Here is a 12574-nt window from a genome sequence, read left to right on the forward strand (position 1 = left end):
AAAAATCTAATAAATTATTTGGCATCTGTTTCATTCTCTCTGTACTAGAGGCATGCATGCCGATTTTTACGAGATACGGTGAGTTAAAATTAAAGATAAAAATAAAATAAATTATTATTAAAAAATATATTTTTTAATATTATTTTTATTTCTAAATTAAAAAAAATTAAATTATTTATTTTATTTCGTATAAAAATTTAAAAAAATTATAATAATTAGATGAGATGAGATGAATTGAAAAAAGTTATAAAAACAAATTGAGTCGAAACTATTTCATTGATAATATAAAATGAGAAATGATTTGTACAAATTCCAAATAGACAAGTCTCATACAAGCCTTTGTAAAAAATTAGACCTCACTTTAAAAAAGTGTAAAAAAAATTATCATTTATTAGTGAGATCTGTTATTTTATAAAAAACTTGTATGAGATTTGTCTATTTGAAATTTATATTTAGCATTATTCATATAAAATAAGAATGTGTTCTTTAAATTTTTTTGAAGGAGATTATATTCCGTACAACCCTCGATATTGGATATAAAGTATTTAAAAAACGAAAAATAAATCTTGTGCTACTGGCTATCCTTGTACGGTAATAAAATCCAACACAAAAGATAGTATATATAATTAGAATATGAATAATGATATGCTTATTAATTCTTACTATGAGTTTATTATTTTTTATTTTCTTTTTAATGGTTAAGTAACTATTAGTGAAATTTTATAGTTTTTAATTTTTTCTTAATGATTAAGAATGTTAAAAAAATACTTAAAAAAAATTTGAATATACTATAAATAAATAAATTGATGGTAAAAAGTAATAAGCCTATCATTATTCTTAAGATATTTTCGAAACCATTGAAAGTATAAATAAATTATTTAAAAAAAGAAAAATAAATCTTGTGGTACTAGCTATACGAATCTTGTTCACAGTTAAAAGTCCATACATTTATTTTTGTTAAAAATTTATATTGAAGGCATGCATGGAGGGGATCTAATTAGCTAGCTCCACCAATTTGTTCATGGAACTAGATTGAGGTTTCGTTTGGAATATGAACTACTCTCAACTTATCTCAACTCATCATTATAACTTTTTTAAATTTCAACACAAAATATAATAAACAATTCAACTTTTTCAAATTCTAAAATAATAATAATATTAAAAAATAATATTCTAACAATATTTTATCATCTCAACTCAACTCAACTCAACTCATTTCAACATCTAAACTCACCCTGAATCTTCAGATAAAATTTGAACACAAAAACTCATCGATCTAAAGAACCCCCATTATTAGAGTGCAAACAATTAAGACCCTGTTTGGATTCAGAATCGATCTCAATTCATTTTATCTATTTATTATAACATTTCTAAATTTTCATATAAAATATAATAATCAATTCAACATTTTTAAATTTCAAAACAATAATAATATTAAAAAATAATATTTTAAAAATATTTTATTCAATTTTCATCTCAACTTATATCTTCTTAACTCACTATTCAAACCTCACATAAGACTCTGAAAATATCAAATAATTAACTATTTATATATTTAATGTACCATATATATAGTTGTCAGATTTTGGGACACGAACATGATTTGAATATTCTGCTGCGAAGCAATTAAGCACAAAGGCAACAATTAACTGTGAACTTTCCAACACGACGATTACAGGCTCCGATCCTTTGTGTTTTTGTGGGTTATATAAAATAGGAAAATGATGTATGCAGGAGATTTCGGGCAGGGAATGCGCATGAACGATCTACGTGGCAAAGGAAACGGTGTGTTTTGCACAAACCTTAGTTTTGTTCCAGCAAGCTTTTCCTCCATCTCAATCTCAGTTCCTCTCTGAAAGCTTCCCCAGGTCTCGCACAAATCTACTTCATGTTTTCAGTTCCATCTCCCTCAAAGTTTCTCTTCCATCTAACTCGCTCCAAAGATTCTCTAGGTCGATATGGCCAATTTTCTGAACATTGTCCAGTTTTATGAAATAAACCCACCATTCTCCTCTCCGAAGATTCCCCATGAGTTTCTGAACATTGCTCAGTTTTCATCGTTAAGGTTACGGCATAAAAAAATAGAAAAATCATGAAAAAATCGTTGAAGAATGAGATTTAAATTTGATTTGTTGGGATTTCATGGATGGAATGGATTTTTCCTATTAATGTTATCAAATGAGCTGATAGTTCACCTTTTACAGAAATTAAACTTAAGAATTACGTCTCAAAAAACGTACAATGTTATAAAATTGAGATTCATGAACGTCCTTCCCTCCCTTATTACAAAAATCTGCAACACATCAAATCAAATCCATGGTTAGCTTCTGATCTGTCTTCATCGGCTTTCAGAATGTTTCACTTTCTTAGGGTGGTTTGTATTCGGAAGTCATTTCAAATCATCTCAACTCATCGCACTACTATTTATTACTATTTATCAACTTTAACTCACAAATTTTACTATTATTTACAACCCATCTCACTACTATTCACAACTCATCTCAACTTATCTTCAAATCCAAACGACACCTTACTCTTTCCACTCAAAAAGTACAAAAATAAAAAATAAAAATAAACAATCCGCACTTTTCTTAAATCAACCAGAAAAAAAAAAATCAAAAGAAAAAATACCACCAGGAAATACTACCAGATATGCTGACTACATGAATGAGGGAGACAAACGGGCAGGGAACGACAAAGCACTCTCAGTTCCATTTGTGTTTTGTGCGTTTCACTCTCAGTTTTGTTTTTTGTTTCAACCTCAGTTCCGTTTCAGCTTCGATTTTTTATTTTTTATTTTTATTTCTTTAATTATAATTGACATAGAATAAAATATTCTTTTCTGCGCAAGTACTTCTGCCCAAACTTTCCTGCCAATAGAAGAACTGTATAAAGCATGGGGTGCCATGTGGTTAATTTGAATAATTTATAATCCAGGTCATCTTCTATTTTTCTTCACCTCGTCCCAAATAATTAATATATATTTAATTTACGTCAAAAGAATTGCTTCATTATTATTATAAGAGGCCATAAAATCAGAGTTTGGATCTTCTCAGTTCATAAGTAAACCCAAAAAAAGAACATTCAATTGGTTACTGAGCATGAATAATTAATTATTAGTTAACCCAAGAAGAGGAATTTTGCAAGCTCGCAATTTTTGAAAGCTAGTGACCCAAAAACATCCGTATATACGTCACCAATGATCGCATTGGTGAATATTCCTGTCAACAAAACAATTAATTAGAAGATGTGGTAATTCATGCCGTGCAATTAAAACATTTTTGACATTTTTTTATTATATAATAAGAGAAAATTTTATTTACCGTCTCTACTTGACCGCTATAGTATATCGTTTTGACAATTTTTTTTTATATAGTAATTAAGAAAGTGATTTTAAATGTATTGATATATTTTTTTTTTAAATATTAAAATATATTAAAAAAATAAAAAAATAAAAATAAAAAATAAAATAAAAACACAAAAACTAACTAACGGTATAAACAAGCGGTGCTACTCAGGAGGCAGAGTAGCACCACTCATATAATAATCATGATTCATGGCACATATTTGCACGAGATCATCATGCATGATCTAACATCTACGACGGAGATGGAGAAAAAAAACCTAACGTAAATGCGTGTCAAAAAGGATCAAAAGATTTGTTGAAAAAATTAACATTTTAACGTAATTAATGCATGCTGCTAAAATTAAAAAATGACAAATAAAGTAACTCATTATAAACAAAAAGCAAAATAACTAAAAATATTCATAAGTCTTTTAATTAACAGCCCTCCCTTTATCCCCACCATTAATATAGTTACATGATATTTAACATGTAAAAAAATTAATATAAATAATTAATTTCTCAATCCTGTGATCAATAGTACTACTCAAGAATACAGCTGAAGTGGTGATTCAATCCATCACATGAGTTCATGGGATGGCATTATATCATATATATGAGATGTTTTGAGTAAAATATTTTTGTTTACGCTACAAAATTATTTATTTTTTATTTCTAAAAAGTCATTGCTTGTTGTCGTATGATTAATACGATCGAAAAATGATTTGTGCAACGTTCAAATCTTGTACAATTTCTGTTAGAAAATAACTCTTGTAAAAACGCCTAGTTTTTAGTGATTGATCTCACTTGTTTTTATACTACGTTTAGAGTTACAAGTCAAATCCCTTTTAAGATTTTATAGAGCATCTTACAGGGGCCTCAAATTGATATAGAAACGCCGGAAAGAGACAATTTGTACACAAATTCTCGGAGAAGTGTGAACTTTTATCGGCTGTTCATGTTTTTCTTTCATGGCTTGTAGATTTGTAATTATTTTGTTAAGACACATGAGAGCTAGCTGCTGCGTTCGACACTAGCTTGACACATATCATCACTCCTTGTTTGTTTGTATTGATTAAAGCTATATGCGAGTACTCAAGAAAAAAGAATATTGTCCGATTGGTGAATATATATATGATTTTCTTGGAAACATGGCCACAACTTGCCCTTGAATAATTCACATTTGCAGAAGAAAAATGCATGGCTGCCGTTCGTGGCTGGTTTATCACCTCAACATGCATATGCATGGGGGAAATACCTGTCATGAAATGCTAGCTCCCAAGTAAACACGTACGATCATATAAATGAAAAACCTCCCATGAATTCAAGGCCAAATTAAGAATAACTTCACAAAAACTAAACGGGTGTTTCAACTTTGTTCTCCCATTTTCTCATGCACAACTTTATCCTTCACTAACTTGGCATACTTCTTAGTTCTCGCATTTCCACCTCACATCAGAAAATTCAAGCCACGTCATGGGATAACATCCAGCCTAGCCAGTAGCAACAACCCCTTCACCCATAAATCATTCCCATTCGTTATATATCCGACCACAGATCCATCCACCAATTCGTACCACACAAAATCAACTTTACTTCTGCTCACTCTATTTAAAATCCAGCGGCCTCTTCTCTGCCCCTTTTGATATCCTCCAACTTCCGACACAAACAAAAACATAGAGAAAAACCATAAAACTACATATCCATGGCCTCTGCAGCTGTGCCATCCCATCATTCACCGGCCTAAAAGTGGCCGGTGCAGCCAAAGTCGGTGGCACTGCTAAAGTATCAGCCTCTCCAGTCCCAAGGCTCAGCGTTAAGGCCTCACTCAAGGATGTGGGTGTTACTGTTGCAGCCACGGCAGCAATGCAATGGCTTTAGAGGTCTTGCTTGGTGGTGATGACGGGTTATTTGGCTTTCGTTCCTAACAGTTTCAGCATGAGCGCAGGGGAGAAGATAGTGTTCAAGAACAATGCCGGTTTCCCCCACAACATTATATTCGACGAGGATGAGGTTCCCAGCGGTGTTGACGCGGGGAAGATCTCCATGTCTGAGGAGGACCTCCTCAATGCCCCTGGAGGTATACGCAGTGACCTTGATTGACAAGGGTAGCTAGCTACTCGTTCTATTGTTCCCCTCGCCAGGGAGCTGCTTTGGTGGGATAATTGACCGTACTCAATTAAAGTACAAGAAAGGCATATCTCTCTTGTACTTTTTTTTTTTTTTGGAAAGGTATTAAAGCTTAGTAATCGATGTTGAGAAGTGACGGAATACATGTGGTGAAACTTGTTTTTGCAATTTCTTCACGTGAGATATTGTTAGATTTGTGGTGCATGTCCATAAGGAGCCCTGCTTTTGACTTTTTTTTTCAGACAAGTTAGAATGTAAGAAATATGGAAGCTATAAGAATGCAGATCAGTAGATGAAATTATGTGAAGAAATAGATAGGCAGATCAGTGGATAATGCAATGTAAATTTGACTCTAACCAATTGATTTTGAGTTAAAATTGGAAGATAAATTTGTACAATCATCTGAAGTTCATCAACATTTTTATAAAAAAATTTAATACCTAGGAACATGCAACATTATCAAGGATTGGATATATGCATGTGGCCAGAAGCCATTATATGGAAGTGGATGAAAAAGTCGCCAACAAACTGCTTTATATAGGTGTATATATATATTATTTCATTAGATTAAAGAATTTCGATCTCCAAAATTGAAGAACAGGATCACAGCAAAGAATTGAATAGTATACATGTAGGATTACAATGCAAAACGGATTGTGCTGTGCAAAATGTTGGTAACAAGCTACAATCTTGCCTACAATTGGAGAAGGCTCCTGTACTGTAGTCTGTCCCTCAAGCCGGTTTTAAACCATATTTGACCCCTCATTCATGCCGAAAATAATGCACGTCAGATTAGGAACAAGAAAATTGGTGAACCTTATGTAGTTAAAGCATCAGGAAGGGTAGTGCGGGATCCAAGCACCTTACCACCAACATCTGGAAAACTCTCTTGTCCGGGCAAAGGACCTACCTTTCCATTGGCATCTACCTGAACAGGGTATCTAAGAAGATGCCCCTGCAATGGTGTAAAACTCTCTGCCGTGTACTTCTTCCAGTTATCTTCAGCAATCTTATTCACACTATTCACGCAAGCTAAATCTTGAGGCTCCTTGAAGCAATCATCCAACTTCCCCAAATGTTCTGCCCACAGAGACATTCTATATCCATATACCTGCAATCGTATCGAGCGATTCTGTCAATTTAAGAACAGCAGCTGTTTTCCATATAAAAAACAACAATGATAAAAAAGCAAAGACTCATCTGCATGCTTATTAAGGATTTTATACAACAGTGAATATAAAAAAACTATTCACACAGAATCACACTATGAGCATACCATTATATGAGCCATAGTTTTTTAGCAGTTAGCCTATGTTGATTAGTCAATGAGGCAGTCTTTTTTTTCATTTATTCCCTAAACATGCTATACCCAAATTTTCAATGGTCAACTAAAGCAAGGCAGTAAATTTTTCACCTCTGGGATATCTACCAAAACTTGCCACGATGCAACAAAGAATACAATGTAATCCGTCCAAGGTGAAGATACGCACCTGGCCATGGGGATGACCCTTCTTCTTACCCCAGGTGTAATGGGGCTGAAATGCACCCATGGCTATCTCAGTGTCTCTAGAACCAGCCAACGATCTTTGATTGATATTGGCAGACCCTAATATCACGTACTCATCATCTACAATCATACCTTTGGCATGTACATAGACCATAAACCTTTGAAACTTTTGTGAATTGGAAACCTGAAAATTAGTAAAAAAATTAATAACTCATTTTCACACCTTTTTGCATAGTATGTAAAACTCCTCTTTTAAATTCACTCAGAAAAAACCACTAGTGAATTAAACTAATGCTCATAAAACCAATCTCTTTTTAAATCACTCATAGAATTCCATTGGTGAATTGAACCAATGCTCATTTACAATTATGAATTTATGAACCAAGCTGGCTGACTGTAAATGTATTTACATGCATATAACGGAACTGTTTACTTGTGCTAGTTCAAAATAAAACTAATACATTTCCCCTCTCTCTCTCTCTCTCTCTCACATATACATATACATAAATTTGCACTGTTTACTTTGACTTCGCTAGTCCTGGATTGGGAGTCTAGTTGACCACCTTGTAGCACCCTTAGACATATTTGGGCTCCAAAAATTTTCAAGTTTACAAACTGACTATTCAAATTAAAACAATGGAAAATAAGTATAATAGAGCAAGATTACCATATCCCCATTCTTAGAAGATAGATTAGGTGGAACTGACACTTCTTTGGGAAGTTCTTCTCGATTACCAAGACAATAGAAATTAAGGTAGCTCTGGGGATGTGCACTCTCAAGATGCATCGATTTCAATTCTCGTGTTATGATTTCATACATCATTTGCATAGTTTGCGTCTGAGAAAAGCAAAAGACCAAAACCTCCACAGATAAGCAATGCTAAACTAGCATGTATTAACTGAGAAAAAAAAAAAAAAGGCAACCTAATCTCATCGTTGGCATCTCCCTTACCAAGTTTTCAACGTCCTTAACTGTCATAATCATCTCTAATTGTTTTTCTTTGTAATTAAATTATGGAAGCATTACATGCATTACCTGCCAAAAGAGAATTTCTTGCACAGAGGCAGATGAAGGGAGGCCTTCAGGCCACATTGGCATGACAACATACACTGCAAATCTCTCCCTGGCTCTTATCTTACTAGCAATCTTTAATGCCAGTTCCATTGGAATTAAATTGTCGGCACCTGACCAAGCCAAAAAGGGAGTCACTATGAGGGAATCTTCAATGAAGAAAATACAAAGTAACCCAGCAGAATGTCATGATGAGAACTATTTGTGCAAATAGGATCATTAAGTACATGATTATGACAACCACAACCAATAAGGAAAATATCAATCCAAAATGTTTCCACAATTTTTGAAGTAGTTATTGAAATTCAAATTTGTAAATGGAATACAAGCTATGCAACAGACTTTGTATAAGTTCTGTAAAGCAAGACTGCAAGAGATTTTTATAAGATGTCATAAGTTCAAAAAAACGTGTAATCTTTTATATGTGTACAAAATGATATGCTTTGGAAGCACGGACCTCTCTCTCTCTCTCTCTCTCTCACACACACACACACACGTGTTTACAATAGAGTAAGTTGAATTTGAGTAATGTAAATGTGTAAAAAAATGTATTCAATGTACTAATTGTGGAGATGGATCTAAAACCTGCATCTTTGTAAGATGGCCATGCGTAGGATGAGCCAAGAAAGTATTGATTCTCAATATATATAAAATGTTGGGCAGTTCTGATCGCCTGGATGTATGCCGTTTGAATGCTCTTGTCTATAACCAAGTTTTTTGCACAAACAAGATTCTGCAGCAAAGAAAAACCAGAGAATTTCCCAATTATCAAAATATAAGTTTAAAATTCAGTGATGTATGCCACTACAATAAATTTTCGCCAACAGCAATGTATCTAGAGTCAACACAATTATGAACAGTAGTTTTAATTAAGAAATAGTTAACCTGCGCCTCAGCGTCATAAACATTTTTAGGAAATCCTTTCAAAGACCCTGAATCAATTGAGCGGAAAACCTGTCAATTTCAGAATAAAAGACTGAGATTAAGTAGAACTCGACAATGAGGATCAAATTGTTTAAGCTTCACTCGAGGACAGGCAGACTAGTTAACCTGAACATGCCAGTTCTCGGGATTATCTTCCGTGGAAACCCATAATGCAGGGTCGTCATTTGGCATTGATGGGGAAGGACTAAGTATCCATGAGATGCGTTCCAACTTTATCAAAGCATCGTCGTGCCAATGAGATACCCTTTTGAGACGCAGGCCTAACTCTGACCATTTTGTGGCTTTTCTCCAACGCTGCTCAAAATTAGTGAGCACATCATACGCAGCTGGCCCTTCTATTTTGCAATGTAAATCATGCCATGGTTGCCTTGGACCTTTACTTCCCGCCTGTGTTTAAAAAGAAAGCAATGAGAAAGATCACTCATATGTGAGTTGCAAAAAGTAGTTACACTGCTCCAGGATGTGGAATCACGCTACTTATGAGGTGACATGTTTTAGCTGAATTTTTATTTAAATCAAATACCCATCAGTGGCACTGACAAGTACAACAAGCGTATGCTAATGACCGGTACAGGTCACGAATGAGCCCACAGATATAACTGATTGCACGAAATTTGTTCTTATTCTACTGAGAAATTTGCTGACAATTACCAATGATGATCGATTTACCTAATGTAGGAAGAATGCAAAAAGTAGCTCACTATTCTTAAAACATGACAAAAGTTCAAAGATATCAATACTCACGGAAATTGTTGGATTATGATAATCATCCTGATAAATAGTGTCAAGATCACGGAATAGTCGATGCTCAGGAGTATCATACCGGCCATCACAAAGGTCCAGACCTCCGATAAAAGAAGTAATCTTCCTGTTATTTCCAGACGCCTGCGTATCCACAATCACACATTTTTGATGATGTGTAAACAGAGTTCCAACAACCTAAAGACAGATGCCATGAGATAACAGTCAGCAGTCTGTTCAATCATCAAGATCAAAATTAAAATTCAGGCTTCACGCTATATCCAATACACGATTTTTGTCTTTTCTAGTTTTTCCTTCTACGTTTAAGAACTAATATAATAAACTAACAAAGACTAAGTATTATTTTCCCTTGTAGATGGCTAAATTGAAAATAATATAACATGCGTAGAATAAATTCCATGGATTTAAGATGTTCTCCTCGTCCTATGTCAAATTAAATGGTTTAACTATCTTCAATATCAGAGTAAGCAGTTTTCTATGAAAAAACATCACAAACCATTGAAAGAATTACATATAAGTGCTAAATTTACTTAAGCCATGGTATAAAGCATGCCTGTTGTTTGAAAATGCTAAGTTTACTGCTGGCATATCGGGGTGAAAGCACACACGTAACGGAAGAGTGCTTGAAAAACTTCCGCGTTTCTTCATCATGAGTTTGCATCACTCCAGTCTGCATAAGAGGACCTATCAGTAGAGTTTGAGAAACTGTAACGGAAAGGACACCGAGCAGAACGCACAACATCATATGATCTTGGCGATAGGTGATTATAGCTTGCATCAGGTAAATTACACAATGTAAATCCGTACACTACAGACCAGCATATTTGCACATGTAAAGTGCAATTTCATATAGACTATGTCTCCGTTTCGATACAAAACGGTTTCATTTCATCTTATCTCATCATTATAATTTTTCTAAATTTTCACATAAAATATAATAAATAAGTCAACTTTTTCAAATCTCAAAATAATAATAATATTAAAAAATAATATTCTAATAATATTTTATTCAACTTTCATCTAAAATCATTTCATCTAATCTCACTTTCCCAACGTGCATACGTCTTTTTCCTTGGTGACAAGTTAGAGAAATTTCCAACTATAGCAAAGGGCCCAATTAAATGATTAAAGATGTTATAACTTTATTCCTATACTTGATTACAAATAGCAAGCGGTAATATTAACAACAATGTGTCGGAAAAAAGAATGGCAACTTTTACCAAACCGAAACATAGTTGAAAAAAGAAAAGATAAGTGATCGAATAGTGATCGAGATACCAAGAAAACGTACTAGACAAGTTCAAACGTACAGTATTAATAAAGAATTTGCTGTGGGAAGTCTTGTCATCCCAAACCAAGAGCAGAACTCGCACACCTTCCTGGGACTTGTACTTGAGCAAATCCCCCAAATTCAAATTCCCACCATTAGGCAACGGCCTCGAGGGCTCTCTAACCAGCTTCACCTTATGAAATATGGACCACCCCACAATGTACACCAAGTGGTGTGCCTCCAGTATTGCGTGGCATATGTCCTCCCAACAAGTGGCGTGCTCAAACTTTTTTCCATCATCCAGTTCTATCTCTGGCACCATTGACTCCGGCACGTGCGCGTCCTGATACAGCGTCACCGAACCTCCTTGCCGAACCGGAAAGTAACAATTTCGGACACCGAAATTGTCCGGATCGGCCGCGATTCCGTACCGGTACAATGGATTGTCCTCGCATTTCGTGAACCTCATCTCGATACGGACGGCGGCGTCGGGCTTCGGTGGCTTCCCGAACGAGCCAATTATCGGGAACCAGTCGTTGATAGCCTCGCCCGCTAGGATTCGCTGAGCCGATACGGAGGCAACTCCGATCAGATCGGCGCCAAACACGTCGTTGTCCTTCACGTAGAACTCCACGTGAGAGACCGGGTGGGCAAGGGGGATCTTGAAGTGCTCGTTCCATACGGGATTCTGACAGTTGGAAATGACCCGAGTGCGAGCCACGGTAGCTCCGGCGAGGCAGACCGTGACGTAAGGATCGCTGGTGATGATTTTCCCGTGTTTTTGGTGCTGGTGCTTCTTCTTATTAAAGAAAGGTGATCGGCACGTGCTGAATGCCACGAAGCATCGACGGAAGTGCTCCGAGACCAAATCCATGTTTGGCAAGCATCGGGCCTCTATGATTTTCAGATCGAGATCGCCGTGAAGGTACACCAGGGCGTCCAATTTATCGTCGGCCATGGAAGCTGAGTGAAAATCTAAGACCCACCTGGTAATGCGAAGCGATAGGGGATAGAGGGACGATAGGCGCGGGCGATCACCGTAGTAACCGGGCGTCGGGCTATTGTATATTTTACATGTAGAGCACGATGCTATCTCTCTCTCTCCCCTATCCGTTTCCTCTTTTTTTTCTTTTCTTTTTTTTTTTCCTTCCGTTACTCCGGCGACGCCAACGGTGAAACTGAAGGCGGTAAGGAAAGAGGTGGGAGGGAGGGAGGGAGGGAGGGAGAGAGAGACGTGGGGGTTTGGTGGGAGGGTGGGGGTAACGGGAAAATGGTTGTGATTGGTGTCCCGAGCTATATTTACAAATAAAAATGGACACGTGGAGAGCAGTTAACCTACTTACGGAAGCCTACTTTATTATAAAAAACGATAAATACATTATAAAATATCATATAAAAATAATATTATTTTATAAAAATATCTATTTTTACATACATTCTAAAAAATATGATATATATCATTACTTATTTATTATAAGAGAATGTTGTTACCTTTTTTATCCAATAAAAAAAAATTATGTATATCATATTATCATATCCTTTTCA

At 35.3% G+C, this 12574-nt stretch overlaps 1 protein-coding gene across 1 annotated transcript; it reads right to left on the reverse strand.

Moving 5' to 3' along the window:
• Positions 1-5989: 5989 nt before the first annotated feature.
• LOC121261373 (phospholipase D delta-like) lies at positions 5990-12290 on the reverse strand. The gene is made up of 10 exons (XM_041163713.1): positions 11070-12290; positions 10313-10429; positions 9742-9936; positions 9103-9384; positions 8938-9006; positions 8638-8785; positions 8017-8165; positions 7648-7818; positions 6964-7164; positions 5990-6584 (listed from the first exon to the last, which is right to left on the reverse strand). Exons 1-10 carry the CDS (start codon positions 11985-11987, stop codon positions 6291-6293), a joined length of 2544 nt encoding a protein of 847 aa, XP_041019647.1. The 5' UTR covers positions 11988-12290; the 3' UTR covers positions 5990-6290.
• Between the last annotated feature and the right edge of the window lie 284 nt (positions 12291-12574).

Source organism: Juglans microcarpa x Juglans regia, chromosome 4D (genome assembly GCF_004785595.1).
Source record: "Juglans microcarpa x Juglans regia isolate MS1-56 chromosome 4D, Jm3101_v1.0, whole genome shotgun sequence".
Taxonomy (NCBI): Eukaryota; Viridiplantae; Streptophyta; class Magnoliopsida; order Fagales; family Juglandaceae; genus Juglans; species Juglans microcarpa x Juglans regia.